This window comes from Lethenteron reissneri, chromosome 21, assembly GCF_015708825.2.
Source record: "Lethenteron reissneri isolate LAM-NWPU_2019-01 chromosome 21, ASM1570882v1, whole genome shotgun sequence".
NCBI lineage: Eukaryota > Metazoa > Chordata > Hyperoartia > Petromyzontiformes > Petromyzontidae > Lethenteron > Lethenteron reissneri.
Genome location: NC_083799.1, coordinates 1,592,736 through 1,613,666, shown reverse-complemented (window position 1 = coordinate 1,613,666; position 20,931 = coordinate 1,592,736). Strand labels below are relative to the sequence as shown.

At 41.1% G+C, this 20,931-nt stretch overlaps 1 protein-coding gene across 3 annotated transcripts in view; it reads left to right on the top strand.

Annotated features, from left to right (window-relative positions):
• The window catches only part of VWA8 (von Willebrand factor A domain containing 8), a 51,790-nt gene that overhangs the window by 20,469 nt on the left and 10,390 nt on the right, over positions 1-20,931 (top strand). Inside the window, exons 24-41 of one of the 3 annotated variants that reach the window (XM_061555351.1) lie at positions 1,485-1,604; positions 3,031-3,236; positions 3,566-3,717; positions 6,466-6,577; positions 7,056-7,206; positions 7,611-7,819; positions 8,869-8,997; positions 10,145-10,209; positions 10,820-10,945; positions 11,706-11,815; positions 14,186-14,340; positions 15,454-15,601; positions 16,166-16,247; positions 16,659-16,863; positions 17,538-17,646; positions 18,095-18,168; positions 18,994-19,076; positions 20,439-20,547. In XM_061555351.1, coding sequence (XP_061411335.1) covers positions 1,485-1,604; positions 3,031-3,236; positions 3,566-3,717; positions 6,466-6,577; positions 7,056-7,206; positions 7,611-7,819; positions 8,869-8,997; positions 10,145-10,209; positions 10,820-10,945; positions 11,706-11,815; positions 14,186-14,340; positions 15,454-15,601; positions 16,166-16,247; positions 16,659-16,863; positions 17,538-17,646; positions 18,095-18,168; positions 18,994-19,076; positions 20,439-20,547 — 2,345 coding nt within the window. Of the gene's footprint in view, positions 1-1,484; positions 1,605-3,030; positions 3,237-3,565; positions 4,151-6,465; positions 6,578-7,055; positions 7,207-7,610; positions 7,820-8,868; positions 8,998-10,144; positions 10,210-10,819; positions 10,946-11,705; positions 11,816-14,185; positions 14,341-15,453; positions 15,602-16,148; positions 16,248-16,658; positions 16,864-17,537; positions 17,647-18,094; positions 18,169-18,993; positions 19,077-20,438; positions 20,548-20,931 lie in introns of those variants that run through there. The other 2 variants (XM_061555352.1, XM_061555353.1) reach the window with 2 other exon arrangements.

Genomic DNA, 20,931 nt, shown 5'->3' with positions numbered 1-20,931 from the left:
GGCCGGCACCATACAGTGACATCCCCGATGGCACTACACATGTTAAGAATAAGTATTATTAGTCGCGTGCTGCATATAAGATAGTAAAACTACAGCATGCAAAGTAACACAAATGTGTCAATCATAATTCTCACATCCACATATGATTAACTTCTGGAATGCATTCAAATGTTAAAACGCTGAGGACTCGTTGCACCTCGGTGAATCCATGGTCTGACATCACTCATCACCAAACCTCAGTTACCAAAACTGTTTAAGACTCTATAAACGATATTTTCTGAATAAGGGTAGTCAGCATAAACATACATCTTCCTTTCCTCTGAGGAACAATTCAAATAGACCCTGGTGTTATTTTGAATCAACCTGTTATTTTAAGTGTAATTTATATCGACTTGTCATCTCTAATTTTACTGGTATCTGGCATATCACTATACCACTATACCACCATACTACCGTGGGGAGTGGTGTTATAGTGGTTTGCACATTTTGCTACGAACCCGGTGACCCGAGTTTGATTCCCCTAGGTAGACTCCAACTCAAATTAGTATTTGGTACAATGTATAAATATTGACACCACGCAGACAAGTCGTGGTGCTGGCCACCCATCGCCTCACCTGCAATGCCGGCCTTCATAGGTACTTGCTTAACAGCACTTTCCCCAATAGTCTGTAAGGCTATACGGGGGATCTTTATTTTTGTCTGTTAATGTGGAGGGTTGAGCGTTGGGGAGAGTAGAGTGAGAGAGGGGAGAGGTGGGCAGGGAAGAGAGTCCATGAAGGTTCGTAATAATGGTTTCTTTTAGGAATGTATTGAGAGAAATTGGAGGCATTGGAGAATTGGGGAGATGTAGTATTGATAAATTTAGCCTTGGCATTTTGGGTCAACTGGAGCGTGTAGGGTGATGAGGGAATTGAGAAGAAAGAGCTACAGTATGTTAGTCAGGATGTGACGAATGCATGTTTGAGGGTCTCATTGGCAGTTGGGGTAATTAGACAAAGATCCCCCATATAGCTTTAACAGACTGTTGGGGCAAGTGCTGTTAGTGATTACCTAATGAAGGCCGGCACAGCACGTGAGGGGTTGGGTGGCCAACACCACGCCCGGCCGCCTTTGTCTCCCTCGTGGTAATGTTTTACACATCACATCAGGTACTCATTTGAGACTGAGTCGACCTAGGGAAGGCCCAGGACTGGTTTTGATAATTGTCACTGGTGTTGGCCGTGAGCGGGAATCGAACTCGGGTCGCTGGGTTTATAGCGCAGCACACCAGCCGCTACACTACCGGATAAGAAGGGTGCATGTACACGCACGCACGTGTGAGGGCATGTGCGCACATGCACGTGTGAGGGCATGTGCGCGCGTGTGTTTTTATATATTAAGACATGTTGGTATGTGCTGTAAATTAGTGCATTTAGTAATGTATACTGGCGAGGTGTTTGTATTTTTCTAAACATATATGTGCATATGGGTGCGTGTGTTTGCAGCCCCAGGCAAGGCAGCGGATCGACCAGGGGTGGTTTCTATGCATGCTGACTTTCGCATGGTTGTTTTGGCAAACCGGCCTGGTTTTCCATTTCTGGGAAATGATTTTTTCAGTGCAATGGGTGAGTCGCACTCCACAACTGGATTACTTATTAGCCCATAATATTCTACTAGTAGAGTGCAGACGATAACTCGTCATTTCAATAAATCCATATTTTCTTTCACTACCCGGTTAACATTCTCTTTAAGGAGTCAAAGTAATTGTTGAAAATTCCATCTGTTTTAAACATTATTTATGATATGTTTATATAGTGTAGATAATTACCGTATTTTAACAAGTTTTTTCTTCCATAATTTCATAATTTTTTCATGACAAATAATTTCAAGGCTCTTTCAAAGAATAAACCACACTTGAAAATGCCTCATTACTGGAATGCTATAATAAACTTTTGACTTATAAACACTTCATTACACTGGCAAATGTAGGACTATAAATTAAGCTCTACAACCACCCAAAAGTGGTTAAGATATTTTTACTGATCAGGTATTATATAGGAATATATTTACCTGTTTGCTATCTTGGAAAAGTTCAGTGTAGTTAATGTTTTAATTCACATTTTAAATACAATTTCTTTCAATAAATGACTGGCTTTTCAAAAGCAACTAGAAATAAATCTGTTAAATTTCAGGGGCTCTATTCTCATGTTGGAGGAATGGCCATTTTGAGAAAAAGTTGCTTTGAAACACCATTTTTATACTCAAAACAAGTAAGAAAAAATGTACCCGTAAAAAAAAGTTTTTCACTATAAATCCTTTATATGCGTGGCATCGGTTTTATTTTATTATTCATTTCAGTTTTTCTTGAGTAAGAGTTTCATTTTTATCACATTGGTATTTTTTATTAAATATGAAAAAAACATTTTCCTAAAAAAATTTGGAAATGTTTTTTCACGAAAATAAATTGTCACGCACAACGAGTCTGTGTGCAAAATGTCAGCTCGATTGGATCACGGGAAGTGAGTTAAAAAACGACCGAAAGATTTGCACGGTCGTTAGCGCGCAAGCAAGCAAGCGAACTTAATATAAAGGATTTCAAAAAGGCAACCAATCAAGTCCTCACAAAACATTTCTGCTGATATTTATTTTGGCTCATTGACTAAGCTTTCATAATAAAAATGTAAGAATCCTAGTTTACCTCAACCAAAAGGTCCCTTACTATGCCTTAATTGGGCCCTTTCAATCTTTGTGGTTTCCAGTTTGGAAGTGTACTGTAAAATCATAGCAAATTCTTAGCTATATCATCGTTTCTTTGAGCATTTTAAATTTCCAATAAATCATTGAGCATCCTCGAATTGCATCATTCAGATCTCATTGTTTGCCAAGGTCCATTGAAACCTACAATTTATACACATTCCCACAGTTGGCACAAAACATCTTCAGTATTTTAATAGCATCATAAGAAACAAAAAAACGTGAAAAGTCTGTACCTGTTGACCTAAATCAATCGTGCGCAACTTTGCACTTGCTTTGGTGTCGCACGAATTCTAGGGGACATATTTGCATGTCACGCGGTGGAGAACCCGTGCCGCTCATCGGAGCTGGCCATGCTGCAGCGCTATGGGCCACGCGTGCAGGTCAGCTCGCTCGAGAAGCTCGCCGCCGCCTTCGGGGAGCTGCGTGGCCTGGCGGACGCCGGCCTGGCGCCCTACCCTTATTCCACGCGTGAGCTGGTCAGCGTGGTCAAGCATCTGCAGGTGAGCCCTGGGCCTGGGTGATTCGCTTGATGAGTGGGTGGAGTTGGGGGGCAATTCAGAAAGAGTCTAATCAATGATTTAATGTATGTATGTTGAACTTATTTTGCAACGCAGGGGAAGGACGACAAACTAAACACAAAAAACTGTTCTAAAGCAATGAGTTTTCAATCTAGATTTAAAAGTGCATCGCTCCAGTGGCTTCCTAATATTGGAAGGAAGAGCGTTCCAGACGGCCCGCAGAAGCGCATCTGAAAGCGCTGCGATTAATACACTTAGTGGTAGCTATCTTTCTGTATTCATGTATATGCTGTGTGTGTGTTGTGCTGCAGATGTTCCCAGACGATGGGCTGTGGGGCGCTGTGCGCAGCGTCTTTGATTTCGATGCCTACAGCCCCGAGGCGCGCGACATGATCCTCTCTACCCTGCACAAGCACGGCATCCCTGCAGGCGCACACCCTGCCAACGTGCAGCTGGCCAAAGAGTAAGCTGAGATGAATGAAAGAGAAAATGTATTGCCAGACGGGATACGTTGAGTCAATCCCATGGCTTCAGCTTAAATTGGAGAGATACCTTATGATTAAGCAAGTCTGTGGAAATTAGGCGTGTGATGTATGTTGGTGGTATATTATCACATTTCGGGAAGAATCTTTGCAGTGTGTTTGTCTTATTGTACCTTGTCTGCCAGAGTCGAGGAAAACACAATCTAGATAATTGCAATGATAATTATCTGAGAAACATTGTGAACTGGAAAACAATCAAGTTTTACTGCCTAAATGTGTGTATTAGAGTTTACTGTCTAATAACATCTGATGAACATTTTTAAATATAAAACATTGTTCCTTGATGCCAAATGCCCTAGCACTATAAATATGTTTTGCAATGTATTGGATGCTAATTTTGAAATAAATGTGCAATTTTTATTCAAACTAAAATGTCAAAATCTTTTTTTCTCCAACTTGTTTCCATCATTGATCTTAGAAAATATCATGAACCACGTAAATTTGATCATTCCTTGAGAACATATTTCAATGTGCAGATGTGTTTATTGTTAGTTTGGTTTTTACTGTTCTTGTTTTTTTGAAAAACACTGAGATGTGCACTCTACTTAAACTAATTGATAGCTTGGAATCATAATCCCATGAAGGTTTGGTGTTGACTAACATATTGCTGGCATCTAGAGTCGGGAATTGATAGCAAGGTTTAGTGATGAAACGGCATTGGTTGAAATTACCTCCACTTTGTTCTTGAATGTTCATTTAGCATTTTAGATTAATGGAAAATCTCATCAACTGATTGTAGGAAATATTTAATACAGTGCAAACTGTCTGGTTATTAGTGCTGAACACTAAAAAATATATACATACATTAAATACATGACCGTACACAGAGGAATGGAAATGAGGGTGGAAGCCTATTCATTATAATTTAAATGCAGTAGTTTACACTAAGACAACCACTTGTTACAAGCATTTTCAAATACATAATCATTAATGATTGTGCAACCACAATCAAACATTGTGCAAAATGTTGGTCAATGTCTGGCATACCTCCCTGAGGTCTGGCCACCACATGGTCACCAACAGGGGCTTGGGAGGGACCTCGTAGCTTAAAGTTTAATTCATGCCTGCATTCTTCAAATTCATAAGCACCTTTAAACCGTGGATGCAATGTAGCCCATGTGCAAATGACCTAAGCAATCCATTGTTCTGCCTTAAGCCTTTTGTCAACCAACATTGCTTCACATATACTGTGTCGTCAAGCTTCTCAAATGAATGATTCTTCCTAGTGTGCCAGCCCACATGGACGGTTATGTGGCTGTTGCAAGCCTGCCAATGACATTAGGCCTCTTAATCTGACAACGAAGTGGAACACCAAACTCCACACGTAGTTGGCCAGGATAAAATGTAGGTTACGTAACCTTGTACACCCACTACATTAAAATACATCTGATGCGATGTCATCCATAAGAGTCGTTTGCTACTCCGAATTTCTGGTAGGTGAATATCCAGAAAATCTGCAGGATTTTGTTTTTACCAGAAATAGGTGGAAAGACTGGATTAGTGACATAGCACGGGCAGAGCCACGCATGTTCATGCCCATTCAGCTGCAGACATGCATCGTTGAAATTGTGGAATTATTGTACGGGTTTAGCCCTTGCCTCCGAGTGCATACAACAATTTGTTTGCGCATTATGTTGATAATATTTACGTACCAACAATTGTTATGCTCCTTGTGCTCAGACATTTCTCAAATTGTGCGAAACATTTTCTCACTGAAGAGTACTGAAAAGCATATGGAATCCTTTAAAATGAAATAATTTTACTTTTGTCACAACAAGTGCATACCCAAATAGCTTTTCCATTCACAGAGTTAGAATGTGCACTGGATTATGTGAGTAACACAAGATGTTAATATGGAGCATATTGAGCCAGTAACTTTGAGATTCTAGTATTCAAACACATGCAGCAAAGCAGAACTAGACATGATGGGTTGCCATTTGAATGTTTCCTGATATCTATATCACTCGATTAAACTAGGAACTGAAGTGAGTGGAATCAATACGCCAGAGCTGGCACAGTGAAACCTTTCAGATGTTGACAAGTGCAGTCATTCATGGGAAGTTTGCCCCTTTACACTGAGCATACTAAATAGACCTTCTAGATTTGAAGTTTTCGTGACTGCAAGGATCCATACTCTTAGGTTCTTTCGGTAAAGTCACGTAGGTGAAATTAAATAAAAATAACTAAATTACGACGTTTCGGAGGCAACACAAGCTTCCGTCATCAGGTGGGACAACCACAGCAAAATGTTTACTGTAGTGGGCAGAGAGAGCTGTATGTGACAATAACGACAACAGCTTAAACCCCCGCCCCCGACTCCACACGCCGCCCCCCCCAATGCATCCCTCCCTTGCTATTACCCTATATAATCGCTTGTCACATACAGCTGTCTCTGCCCACTACAGTAAAATGTTTTGCTGTGGTTGTCCCACCTGATGACGGAAGCTTGTGTTGCCTCCGAAACGTCGTGATTTAGTTATTTTTATTTAATTTCACCTACGTGACTTTACCGAAAAAACCAAAGAGTATAAATAGACCTTGGCATCCAAACTTAATGTTGCAGCTGTGTTACATGGTAGAAAGCACAATATAAAATGTAAAATATTTTGTGTAATCAGTGCACCTGTATTATATGTTAAGTGTTGTTCCTTTCCTATCTCCTTTTCCAGGCTCCCTTTACCTCCCCCAAAATTGATAGGACATTGGGAGGTAGGTGGACAGCCCAGTGGAGACCAACCGTGGAGGCAGTGTTTCACAGAGAAGAGAACTGTGTCTGTTTTGGTACGGACGTCGCACACACGCCAGCCCCTTGTCTGTGCTTTGGTGACCCATGTGAACTCTCGACAATTTCTAGACTGTAAAAGAATCCTCGTTCGTCTGAAAGCCGATACTGAATCTGTTTTTCAAATTAACGGGATTCCAGTGGTGATTCCGCAATCGCCAGGGAAATTTCAAGCTTGGCAATTCTGCATAGAAAATACTGGAGATTCCACGACTCCTATTATCCTACATTGCCATTAGAACAAAAAATTTGACTCCATGAATTGAATACTTATTCTGGGCTGGGTATCATTTACTTCACGTATCACCATCATGGTTGTATATTATCAGAGTACTTATCTTGTAGTAGGCATGCTGTAATTTCACGGTTGTTTAGTGTCTGTTTTGGAACGTGTGCTGTTATAGATAACGTACAGAGCTTTGTGTGGGAGCTGAAGTGTCAAGGGCTGTCGCTTGGCTGCTTTTGTGGTCACTGCAGGGTCCTGCACTGCAGCCAGCACAGCCTCAAGTTGCAGAGCGAGTGGATCCCCGGGGCCTGCACTTCTCGGAGGAGGAGGCGAGCTGGAGCCTCAAGCTACACGAAGCCAACATGGCGTGCGACATAGCTGTGAGCTCTGCAGCCCCCACAGGTGTGAGCCAGACCTCTGCGCACGTTCTTATTTAATATTGGCATTCCCTAGTCCACAAGGCACTAATTTGCTCTCTGATGACTGGAATATCATTAAAACGGCTTTTTCTGTTCAGTTGTTGTCGTTCCCCCGCCCCCTGCGCACCTCCTGTTAGCACGGTTGGCTATGTACGGTGTGAACTAAGTTCAACAGTATACAATGTTAGTAGAAGCATCGTTTGTAGGGTAGTTTCAGTGTTAAATTTATCTCCCAAATTTAGTGGTGATAAAACACATTGGTCCTCCGGTGTTAATTTTCACAAGGGAAAGCCCTGTTGTGTACTGTGTCGTAAAAATCACATGTGACACCAGCACGGGCATTGCACTCAAATGTATGCATCGTGTGTTCAATGAGCGTGTGAGCAGATGTGGAGGCTACCACAGTGTATGTGGCAACGTGCAACCCTGTGGGCCTGTACGCGCTGCGACTGGGCAGCCGCGGTGAGCCTCTGCTGAGGCACGTGGATTTGGCTGAGGTTTTCCCGCGTGCTGGTGTAACCATTTGGCAGCCCTTGGTCTCTGTGGCCCCTCTCGGTTCTCATTTGGGTGGCCAAGTGCTGATGCTTGAGAAAAAGGTATGGCCAGCTTCCACCACATATTCTACGTATATTTTTAAAAAACAAACTTTGTTTCAAATTTCTGCAAATCTGCCAAACAGTTTGAGTCGTTTAACCTGGACCGGGCAAATATAAAATCCCATACATCAGATGGGGAGCGTCTTGTGGCACCCATCGCCTGAAGCAGAACTTACGACAGCAGCCCAGGCATATCCTGTGAGGAAGAAACTGGAATCGGATGGACTCTCCCAATTGGACCTGATCCCTTCTGTCATCCATGCAACAGGCTAGTGACCGTCATCCACAAACTGAAAACAACAACAGATGACATTGCTAACTACAGACACATGTTGCTCCTCAACACTGCCTAAAAAATATTCACTCAAGCCTTTCCAATAAGTCTTCAAAATGATACTGCCTTTCATAATCCATGAAGACCAAGCAAGATTAATTAAAGGCAATCTATGTTATATCAACCTCACTCACACTGAGCGAGGCCTTTGCAATAGCCCTAGATGAAAAGAAGCAGCTTGACTGGGTAGAATGTCCATGTTTACTGCAATGCAACATTTGGGCTTCGGACTAAACTTTACACAGCTCGGAACCTCCATCAAAAGATATGAACTGATCTGGCCAGAAATTCCCCTCCAGTGGCACCAAACAATGGATGAAAATATGCCCCTATTGTGTGGCTAAAATCAACAAATGTTCATGTTGCTCTTTTTATTTCAATGAAAAGATTGAATAACATGAAATGTAAACATAACGCATGTATAATAATGAAACAAAATGAGGATGCAGGACAAATGTTTTAAAATAAAATAGGACGTATTTATAGGCACCAGGCAAAATATTTTTACACGGTTGTTATTCGTGGATTGTAAATTGAAAAAAAAATTCTCCCTGAAATGTGACTGAATTTTTTTGAAATATTTCACCTGGAAAATCCCTTGAAATGAAACTTCTCGTTAACAGGGGTGTCCCAGGGTTGTCTTGTGTTTTGTGATCACAGTAGTGAGATGCTGACGTGATGGATGTGATGCTGCTGGATTGGTGGTGTGTGCTAGAGTGGCCTGGTGCTGCTGCTTGCTCCAGAAGCGGACACGGTGCACCGCCTGCTGCTCTGGCCCGAGGAGCAGGACTCACCACGCCCACGGGGTCAGAGATGGTGGTCCAGCAAACAGGAGCAGGCACAGGCAAGTGTCCACATGACTGTGTGCAAACACATTCACACTAACTATTAACAAACTATTTTTAAATCCTTTATATTAAGTTCGCTTGCTTGCTTGCTTGCGTGCTTGCGTGCTTGCTTGCTTACGACAGTGCAAATCTTTCGGTCGTTTTTAACCCACTTCCCGTGATCCAATCGAGCTGACATTTTCCACACAGACTCGTTGTGCGTGACAATTAATTTTTGTGAAATATTTTTTCCAAAATTTTACACTGTTTAGGGAATTTTTTAAAAATATTTAATTACCAATTGCTTAATGCTGGCAGACAATCATCTGACCCATAGGTGGCAGCTATCTCAAGCCAGAGGACGAGAGGACTCTAGCCGCCACGCATATAAAGGATTTATAGTGAAAAACTTTGTTTTTACGGGTTAATTTTTTATTTGACTAGGTAAGGTTCACTGAGCGCTTTAGCTCTCTTTCAGAAACGACCTGGCTATCCCAAATGATAGCTCAACGAAGTGGCTTATGTGGAAATGTATAGCAGCCAAATTTTCTTGAACGCGTGTTTCTAAATTTGGAGGGTAAAACCGGGGGACACGGACAAAAATCCACACAACCACGGGGAGAGCATGCAAACTCCAAATATACGGGCGTCAGGGTTGGGATCAAACCCACAACCGATCATACCAGGTGAAGTAGTTAACATCTCACCACCGTGGCGCCTCTGATTTGTGGCGTATAGAACCTTCATTCACCTCCAGGGTGGGCCTCAACCACTGCAGAGTGAATAAGAGTCACAGGGGGGTACTGCTGTGTGCAAAGTCGGCAGCGGTTGCCCTAAGAAGAGACTTAAAGTCTTCCTGAGATAAACCCGTGCTGGATTATTGATAAACGTGTTGAGTTTTTTTTGTCACTTGGATTGTGGATTGGTTTTTGAGTTCTCCTTTATACCTGTGATTTAAAATGTAAATATAGTTGTGTCGTAGAAATTAGTACAAAAGCTTAGAACAAGTACTGTGCTCACACACAAACATGCACATACACGAGTGTCAGTGATTGGTCTGATCAGTCGCACACAATGCAATGTCGGCATATTTTCACATATGCAGGTGCTGATTTTGATTCAGAATGTTGCAACCACTTGTGTCTTTTTGCGTCCTATTTTTAGGAGATGTATTGCATGGCAAAAGAATTCTCTCATCAAAACTGGATTGTGTTTTACAAAGAGAATGGGTAAGTAGCATGACTTAAACCAGAGAATATTTTCCACATTGACTTATAGATTTGAGTTTCACTGAGGGACGTAACATATCATGTTCAAAGGATCTGTGGAAATGTGCACTGTTTGAATCCCAATCGTAGTATATTAGCTTATTATGAACAATTCGGTGTGTGTATGATGCAGTGGCCTATTCACCTTAATTAATCTCACTTCATATACTTAGGAAATAATAGGGAGAATGATGAGATCTTGACCACCTGAGTTTGATTCCTGTTCCAGCCAACTATGATGGAAAGTGATATCTCAACTAGTCTTGGAACTGCCCCTTTTACCAAACCATACTGACCAGCATGGTGATGTATGTTCAGACAACTCCCACAACTGACGCAGCGTGTGGAAGCCTTCATCCAGAAGTGGATTTATACAGTTGTGTAACTTATTATTGCACATACAATAACTGGATCAGAACAATGATGTACCAGCGAGCATTTACTGAAAATGTTAAATCAGCCTTTATATGATAGAGACTGAAATAACGTTTTGCTTTTATTTGTCAAACATTTGAATTAGAAAGACATGTTGTGTGTGGACTTGTGTCTTGTGTGGCTGTGTGTGTAACAGGAATGTGCTGGACTTGCTGCATGTTGACAAAGGAGTGGTCACATCCATCGCCCTCCCCATCAACATTTCATCCCTCTTTTTGGTCTCCCAGGACCACTGGCTGCTGGTGGAGAGTAAATCTAACCGGTGAGTAACATGGATGTTATATGATGAAGGCGCAAATCAATAATCTTGTTGTTAGAGCAATCACAGATGTCTGGCTTCTATAGTGCATACCATTGCATTCCATAGCCTGACAATGTATGCAGACATTTCACACACATGTAGTATAAAATAGTGCTAAAAACAAATGTTAGAAGTAACCAATTAACTGTGTCAATTTACAGCATATGTGATTGCATAATGTGCACAGTGGGGTTCAAAAAAGGTCACACAGGTAGTGTGTTATTGATGAATGTGTTAAGGTCTTTCGGTTATTTGTACTCAGTCAGCAAGACGTATTGTTACGTCAGTTTTTTTTCAGGCAAATATCATCTTACAGCAGCAAGGTAATTAATAGTTACGTGTAGATTTACCCTTGCTCTGAATATTTGCCCAGCCACATTACTTATATGGTTTGCTCTACCCAAGCAAGACCACCCTCTACGGCAGGGGTGGTGAAAGCTTTTTGACTCGCAGAAACTGCAACCAAGTACATTACTTGACAAGTTCCATGAAAAGAGATCATCAAATCAAGTTTACACAAAATAAAACAAATAGTTTGTTGATACCGCATTGGCAGTGGTGCACAAGTACAAATAGAAATCCAGTGAAACACAACAAGCAGCTGCTTTGGCAATTTCAGGGTCTTGCGTGTTTTGCATTTGTGTACATTGGCTTGATTGTACTGTGCATGTATATCCATGGACACATGGTCACGTGCAACCACCTTCATCTCATTGTGCAGGAAGTTCCTGCTCGTGCGGCATGGCTCCAGCGCGACAGGAGCGGAGGCTGTGTACCAGCTAAAACCCATCTCGGAGGAGCCCGTCAGCTTGGGCTTCGGCATGCTCACAAGTACTGTGCTCCCGGAATGCATACAAAGACACACGCACACGAAGCCTGGCCTGTCTGACATTCTCAATGCTTAGAACTCAACTGAACAAATCAAGGGTTTGAAATATTTTATGGATATGAGTAAATTATTTTCTAAATTAAACTGCTCAAATTTCAATGCAAAACGTTGTATTCTCCTTTTACTATAGCATATTCAAATGTGGCTATGTTAATGTGTCTTTATTGATTCTAATACATCGGGTGCATGGTTAATGTCTTATTTGATTCGCTTGCCTCTGAGCCGATCGGTTTTCGTTTTTTCTTTTGAGTTGGAACAGATACCATCGACATATTTGCAGATCAAAAAGTATTGGATTACGATTAACACGTGAATGTGTATGTTGTGCTGGTTCATATTCCATTGTTATCCAGAACAAACCTGACGACTGAAAAACTAAATGTGTTGTTTGTATTGTTCCTCAGCTATTGTTCCTACACTGCTGGCTTGTTAGCATCTCCTGCCAGGAGACACAATTTATTAGACCAGGATATCAATTGGAAGCTGTGGACCTCTAACTATAACATGGGACTCTTTGAATAAATTGCGTGACGGTTATAGGATATGTGCAATGATATCTATATCACTGAAATTGCATCACTGTCATCACTATGCTATAAACGTCAGTATTATTCCCTGCAACATGAATTGGTATGTCTTATTAGAGATAGAGAGCATTAATAGGAAAATATAATAATCTTACTAATTGGCCTTGTCGGGTGGTGGGTTTAACGACATATTTATATTTACACGATCTGACCCAAAAACTACTTTTATGAAAAATATTGATTGCCACAGAAACAAGAAAAGAAAAATCCTAAACAGAAAAAACATGTTCTTGGTTCTTTCGGTAAAGTCACGTAGAAGGGAAGTAATAAAATAATAAAAATAAAACACAATAAAATAATTCTCACGACGTTGTGTTTTATTTTTATTATTTTATTACTTCCCTTCTACGTGACTTTACCGAAAGAACCAAGAAGATGAATCCCTGCAGTCACGAAAGCTTTAAATCGAAAAGAAAAAACATGCATGCCATGTTTTCCCCACTAGCTCCACAATTGCACACAACTTAAGATTAAATCACTTTTCTTTTTAAGTGTGCTTTGCTCTTTGGCCGCATGTCCTCACGAACCCCCACTGGTTCGCATGGCGAAGCATGCACAGCGTAGAATGACTGGGCGACGTGGACTGGTAGCAATTGTGTAGACTAACAGCAAAGTGACCCGTGTACATCATGGTTCATCATTTAGCGCTGTGTGAGATAGTAAATACATTGGCAGTATGCAGTAATGAGAGATTAGTGCAGAATTCAAAATATATATTTTCACATTCAATAATAGAATTGGTTCTCTCAATAGAAATCCAAACTGAAGGAATTTGCGTGAAAAAAAACGGATTGAAAACACATTTTCTTTTAATAAAAAAACAAGTTATATTAATGTAACAAAAACCCATAAACTCTTTTTTTGAATAGTGTAAGATGTAGACCTACAATTTATTGCAATTAATGAAAAATAATTATCTGGGATAATCGTGGTGAGGGGCGACTCGGATAAAACAAAAACACAGATAATGCAAAGCTCACTTCAGCTCGGCTGGAAGCCAGATTCATTGTTTAAAAATACATTATTGCTTCTAAAAGTACATTTTGTTTAACTTTCGTGAAGTCAAATGGGCACTGAGTCATAAATGTTCTTTTTAACAACCATTCCAAAAATTTAGAGTTAATTGTACTTAATGCTGCACATATATTCAGTTATGTGAACAGTCTATATGCATTGTACACATGTTAAACATCTAATAGCACCAACACAACGTTAAAAACACAAACGCTTGAACTTTTTGCACACACGCATACACAAAACACACAGACACATAATCACACGTATAAACACACACCCACTGCTCCCAATCTCCCATCCCCGACGTTGGCCTTGGGCGACCCTGCTCCACATCCTCAACCTCCTCCCTCATTCTCCCTTTCTCCCACCCCTTCCCTCCCCATGTTGCTTTGTATGCCCCCACCCCCAAGTTAAAAAAAAGGCAATTGTTGAATTGAAAAAATAAAAGTTAAACAAAACAAAGTAAGCTTTTATTTTAAGGAAAGTGTCCTCACTTACAGGTGCCTTTCTGTCTGTTGATCAATATCGCAACAAACCATTGTACATGGTTTTGGTGGAATTCGTTCATCGATAATCGTGTAACGACTTATTTTTATTCGTGCATTTGCGATAGCTATAATATCAATGATTGGCTTCAACATCTCGCACCTACTCACAACAGTAGTATAAGCACATTCCTAATGATTGTGATTTGAACCCTCCCATTAGACAGGAGCTCAACTAGGCCAGTGTCATTGTCCTGCGAGGAGCTTCCATCTGAAAACCTGAGCGCGGCTCTGGGGGAACGGGTGACATGTCCCAATCGCCTCCTGGCTGACCACTCCACGTATGCCACACTTCTCCTGGGATTTCCCGAGCTCACGGTAAGATTCTCACATTTTTCTCATATAGCAAACAACAAATAAAGCATGGAACGTGGCTCAATGGTAGCGTGGCCGCCGCCTTTTGCAAACATAATAAAAATTTAAAATTCTCACGACGTTTTGGCCACAACACAAGCAGCCGTCCTCAGGTGAAGAAACAGAGCTGTCGAATTTGGGACGCTGTCTTTCTGACAGCTCTGTTTCTTCACCTGAGAATGGCTGCATGCGTTGTGGCCGAAACATCGTGACAATTTTGATTTTATTATGTTTATTTTTTATTATTTTATTATGTCATATTTTTATTAATTTATTTACCGAAAGGACCAAGAAGACTACGGGTGTAATAACCATAAAATGATAAGCATCATCTGCTTGACAGTGGACTTTAAAGATCCCTTGACGTCGGCTATTGTGTGCCATGCCATGCTCTACAGTTGCCATGTAAAACAATTGCTCGCAAATTATTGAATTGGGATTACGCATAGCAACATCGCACCTCTATAGGCAGACTTAATGCCTCCCATTAAGCCGGTGTTGAGTCACCTTGCGCTGCACAGGGACAGCTGCCACTGGAGGGGGGGGTTCCCTTTTAATATTTTATATGAAATGCCATGGAAGGTGCTTTCAGTTGTCAAGGTATTTAAACACCTTATATGCAAAATTACATGTTTTGTTCATGTCTTAAATATGTTAATAACAAAGATCCCAACAGGGGTTCAAGTCTCATTCCACACTGCGGTAGACATAGGTAGCAATGGTACTATTCATTTATTGAATGCACTAACCATCCGTTTCCCTTCTTCCTGGATGGAGGGAGTTCCAGGATGGAGGGAGTTTGAGCCAAAGATCTGCCATTTGGCAGATAACTAAATAAGACGAACCATCTTAATCATGTTTTGATAGGACGTGATAACTCTTCAATAATTCTTATGTACTTATCATTTATTAGAGAATATTTATTTTCTGAAAAATTGCCACGTCACTAATATTTTATGAAAGTTTTTTTTTCCTTGCATATATATGCAAATTTGCTGAAATTTGCTTAATGCATTTGTGGAAACTGATGAAAACCGAAAGTCAAAACATTTTTTTTTACTTCCCTCTGTTGGACAGTCCCCCATTGAGGTTCACGCGTGGAGTCGGGAGGAAGAAATTTCGTCTGCCCTCCCTCATAGCAGCTGCTGCTTTTTACCAGCGACCAATCAGATTGTGCGGGCCCTACCAACTGACCTCGTCCCCACAAGCAAACTCTATGCACCAGGTATGCATGGTTCCTCATAGAGGATGCACCACTTCAGACTCTGGATATGAACGTGTTGGTAGTGAGTTGCATTTAACACATTTTAAGTAGAAGCAAATAACGATGCTCAAACAGCTACACAAATCTTAAGGTTCGTAGACCAACGCTTACAGTTTTTACATACTAAAACTGAAATGGAGACGTTGGTTAAACCAGCGGTGTCCAATACAGCAAGCACTATGATCCATTTTAGTGGATTTCAGCAAGCTCCCCAATCCACCAGAAGCTGTGTGACCAACTATCACCACTGTCGAGTATGATACAGTGTAATATTGCCATCTATTGGTATAAGTTATTCATTTTTAATGTTAGAATTCCTAGTGGAGTTTTACTTGTAATGAGCCATGATGAAAATTGTTATAAGCTTTGGCCGCTGCTGAGTTAAACCAATGCATTTTCCCTGCTCGTTTAGCATGGGTGTTTACAGATGTATGTATTGTTTCAGTTGCTAGAAACCTACACATTTCCTTACCAAAGGGTTTATGAATCAATATTGTCTCATTTGCAGTCTATCTTGTTGTACAGAGACAAAACATCCGAGTTGTGCTGGATATTTGGAAATAACAGACCTCAGCTCCAAGAAGGTGAAATACATCCCCGTGCCAAGGTAATCCCTGAACTAGTGTAGATGTGTCGGTGTATCTCTGGAGTGGTGTAGTCTTATTGGGGACTTCATATAAAAACAATTGTCAAAAGAATGACTGGTTTACACAAATAATGTTTAAAATCGCAATGACATTGTTGCTTAAAGCATTAATTTTTTTGATATGTCCACTTTTGGCAGAATGGCAGCCTTTTGCCTAGAAAACTGGTAGTTCCACTTTTTAATATTTATAGCAGCATTGCTGAATCCAAATTGCATTGTTTAGGTGTACAATTGCAATACAATGGGTCCTGGGATTTTTTTCACTCATCATGAGTACACACTTGCCCATATGGAATGAAACTTACTCAAGTAAATTCTGTAACAGAGAGATGGACAGACTGAAAAATGTTATGTGTGTATGTGCGTATGCAGTTCTGACTTCATTTCGCCCTACACGTCATGGCTATCTCGAGTTTCAGATGCCGGCTTCCTATTTGCAGTGGCTGGAAATGAACGTCTGGTTACTGTAGATACAGGGGGACGTGTTCGCCTCTGGGAGATTGGATTGGCTAGTTTGGAACGCTCTTTGCTTGAGTGGAGAAATATGATTGGCCGAGGAGAGGGCTCTCCCTTGCAGGTAAGAGCAACTGACCTGAGTAAAAATGTATTTTATATCAAGTATACCCCAATAGTCTCACCGCATTTTTATGAACACATGTTTTTAACTGGTGGTCTAACCGATGGGCTCGTGTGAGCCCAACGTTTAAATAGCCACTGTGGTTTTAAGCTCCATAACACTTGTGAGTAAAGTTTAGAATGCTGAATCAACCATCGCATAAGCAGAAAATTATACCAACGTAGCTCAAGGATACATATTGGGGTTAGCAAACTCAGAAGCAGTGTTGTTGATAAATTTACATCTATACATGGAGGTAACTATTTGATGTATAGTGGTCAATGGGGGTGTTATTATATAGACTGCTTACTCGCATGAAATACGCATACTCGTCACAAATCGACTCGGCATCGGTAGCAGTCTTTAGGCGGGCGTAGATACGAGTTTTGGTCGTTGCTGTGGGGTCTTACTATAAGAAAGGTCGTAAAAGTGGGGGGGTCGCAGGTCAAGCCGTCGTAAGTCGGGGGTCACCTGTACTGTATTGCACATGAGTCCCAGGGTCATGCCGCCTTTCCTATGCCATGCGTAAACTTTGTTCAAATATGTTTGTGAATAAGCTAAAATATAAGTCGCTATATCATTGCAATGTGACACTAATAAGTGGTAACCCTGTTGATGTTTGGCTGTGTGCATAGGTAACCGTGCAGAGAGACAGTGGAGAAGATGTCTCTGCCCCCAAGCATGGCCGTACCGACCCCAGCAATGATCCCCATGTTGGTGGCAACACGTGGGCTGGGGGAACAGGTAAATAAGCCTGCAGCCATTAACACTGCTCTCGCATGGAATAATCATCGTTCACCATGTAAAATGTATAATATGTACGTTGATTAATTCGATACCATATTATGCTGCATATCATTCATCAGAAATGTACTGATTATATCGCATGTTCAACGAAGAGCGAAAATTAGAGATTCAGTTCTAAGTGATTTAGCCATTTCATTGTTTTGTCAAGAGTGTTGGTGAATTGTCCATGCACCCACTGCCTTCCAATTTATCTTCAGGGCAAAAAAAGTTATATCGTTTGTGGTTTTGTGTTCGTAGCAGCAGTCGCACACCAGATATTTTATTTATTTTCCACCTGTGCGGTTGTTATCCGCATCTTTGTAAATGAATTGTACAATGCTGGCGATTGCTCAAGGTTACATAGTTGCATGATGAATACAAGCAAGCGGATTCATTGTGTGGGCAGGTGGCAGAGACACTGCAGGCTTGGGTGGAAAGGGAGGCCCCTACAGGTTGGATGCTGGCCACACTGTACACCAGGTAAGATTATTGTTTCTGTTACTCGAATTAGACAAGACATATATGGAGCATCTACGTAAGTAGCATTTGCTTTTTTTGCCAAGAAATCGTGTTCTTCACATTCAGGGCATTTGGTTTTGTGACCTGGAACAACTTGTACATGCGACAGACAAAAGTGTGAGGTCACCAAAGCAATTGCACAGGGCATTCAGGAATAAAAAAAAAAAGCAGCAATCAGTGATTGCTATGAACAGGGCTTATATTGTAGAACTGTAAAAGTATAGTTTCGTATGACCTGTACTTTTGAGAAATAAGGTATTTTCAGAATTTTTTTGACTGCCTTTCATATCATTGTGTATTGTGGTAAAAAAAATACTGTTACACTATTACATTGCTAAATACTACTGTTTAGTACTCTTTGGTTCTTTCGGTAAAGTCGCGTAGATAGAAAATAAAAAATAATAAAATAAAAATAATAGATCACGACATTTCGATCACAACAACAAGCAGTCCACAGCAGTCTGTTTCTTTCACCTGAAGACGATCGCTTGTTGTTGCGATCGAAACGTCGTGATCTATTATTTTTATTTTCTATCTACGTGACTTTACCAAAAGAACCAGAGTATGAATTCCTGCAGTCACGAAAGCCTCAAATCAAGATTTCTACTCTTTAGCTTGCAGTGGTCCACATGATTAGGCCCTTATCATTAAGGTATTGCCTTGTGTATTTGTAATGTACAGTTAGATGAAAAGTGCACTCGGAAACCTTGCATTTAACCGCTATCCTGAGAAAGATTACGGTCCTTGAAAGTGGAGTGTCTTTTCACTCGCGCCTCTGCTTGTCAGGTGTCCCAGGCAGAGAAGGACGCTGTCCCTGAGGAGGTGAAACGGGCAGCACGCGCGTTGGCGGAGAAAGTCTTCAAGGAGAGGTACCAACATCCTGTCGCTCATTTCATTAGTTGTAAGACTGAATGTGTTGTCAACATATCTAAGATGACTAATGCAGGTAGTCCCCGAGTTACGATGGTCCGACTTACGATATTTCGATCTTAAGATGGCGATAGCGATATGACAAAATAGTAAAATATTTTACATTTCACGCGGCAGGCAAACGCAGCAGCGTACGAGATACGATACTGTACTTTATCATCGCCATCCTCCTCTTCCAACAACTAAGTTAATGTAGCCATCAACAACCTAACATCGTTCAAGTATGCAGACGACGGACAGAATCTTGGTGACTACAGTACAATATGATACGTTACGATACGTTCAATGCATGTATGATACATAGCTTTAGCGATTTCATTTTAAGGTTACCACGATACGATCCCTTCAATGCATGTTAACAGTTTTTATAGCAGATAGGATTGTTTCCTGAAAAAACTTTCGATTAAATTGCAGTTCATGTAGGCAGGCTAAGAATTTACTTTGTTTTTTACTTTACATTTAACTGTGCAATAAAGTATTGTAATTGATAAATACATACAGTATATAGTTTATACAGTACGGTACTGTAAATTGCTCTATTTTGCTAAATTATCACCATTCTTTAAGACTCCTGGGTAGGCTAGGCCATCTTCGACTTATGATATTTTCGACTTACGATGGGGTCGTCGTAACGCATCTCCATCGTAAGTAGAGTAAAACCTGTGTGGGGAGGGGCTGGTCACCCCGTGGTTTAACCTACTCACGCCGGCTTGTGCCCGCCCTCACAGTCGGCCATATTTGCGGAATACACCACGCCGCCGTTTTCCCTGGCCATTGACTGAGCAACCCAACGTTCCTCCCAGTTCCCTCCGCAGGAATGTGTTTGATGTCTTTAGTGATACCCATACAACTTATCTTTGCATACCTTGGCCAACCTCCCCTTTTATTTCAAATGGTATTTCAAAAGCAACAAACTGGGTTGTACTTCTACATTAAGTCTGAAAATCCATTTGATGGCATCTGGAGTCACCTGATAGATTATATTTGTACCGCTTGCAAAGCGTGCATTGGGCCTTAGCACACACCATCCAGTGGACTGTGCATGGTGTGTGAGGCTGAGTGGAATGTGTTGACGCTGTTGCTGAATGCGAGTGGATTTTTGTCGGGCTACAGTCCGAGCAAGTCGTCTGCTTGTCGGTAATATATGGTTATTATCAGAGATTTTGTTTTTATTAGTTGTAATTGTCTATCAAAGTTCTCTTCATCACTGCATAACCTCTGCCGACACATAGGAGGTTTTGAATTCCATAATATTCATTTCATGACTGCAGTGTGTGGATTTGTGTGTAAAATGCTTGTAGGTTACGGGAGATTGGAATGAGTGAATATGATGCCGCCATGTACGAGCGGTTTCTGGGGGCTGTGCGGAGCCAGGTGCAAGCCCTACGCATCATCCTCGACAGCCTTGAGGTATCCCAGTTCGGTTGACCCTGATGCAGATGTTTGAGATAACAATAACAATGAAAATGGAGGTAAATCACTTTGAGTTGCTATAGGCGAGCGGGGGTGGTGCAGTGGCATGGTGGCCCAGTGATTAGTGTTACTGCACGATACGCCAAGTTATGATGAACCAAGTTCAATTTCAGCCTACAGTTAACACATACCTATCAACCCATACGGTTTACCCATATTCTTGTACAGGGCAATTGAATTTTCAGGTCCATATGGCGTATAGCCGTTTCAATACAATCATACGGCCAAATAAAACAAGTCGTGGGATAGCTTATTTTTTTATACTCTGAAGAGTAGCGTTCCCCATAGCAGCCGACAAATTTGATCCGGGAAGTAAAATAC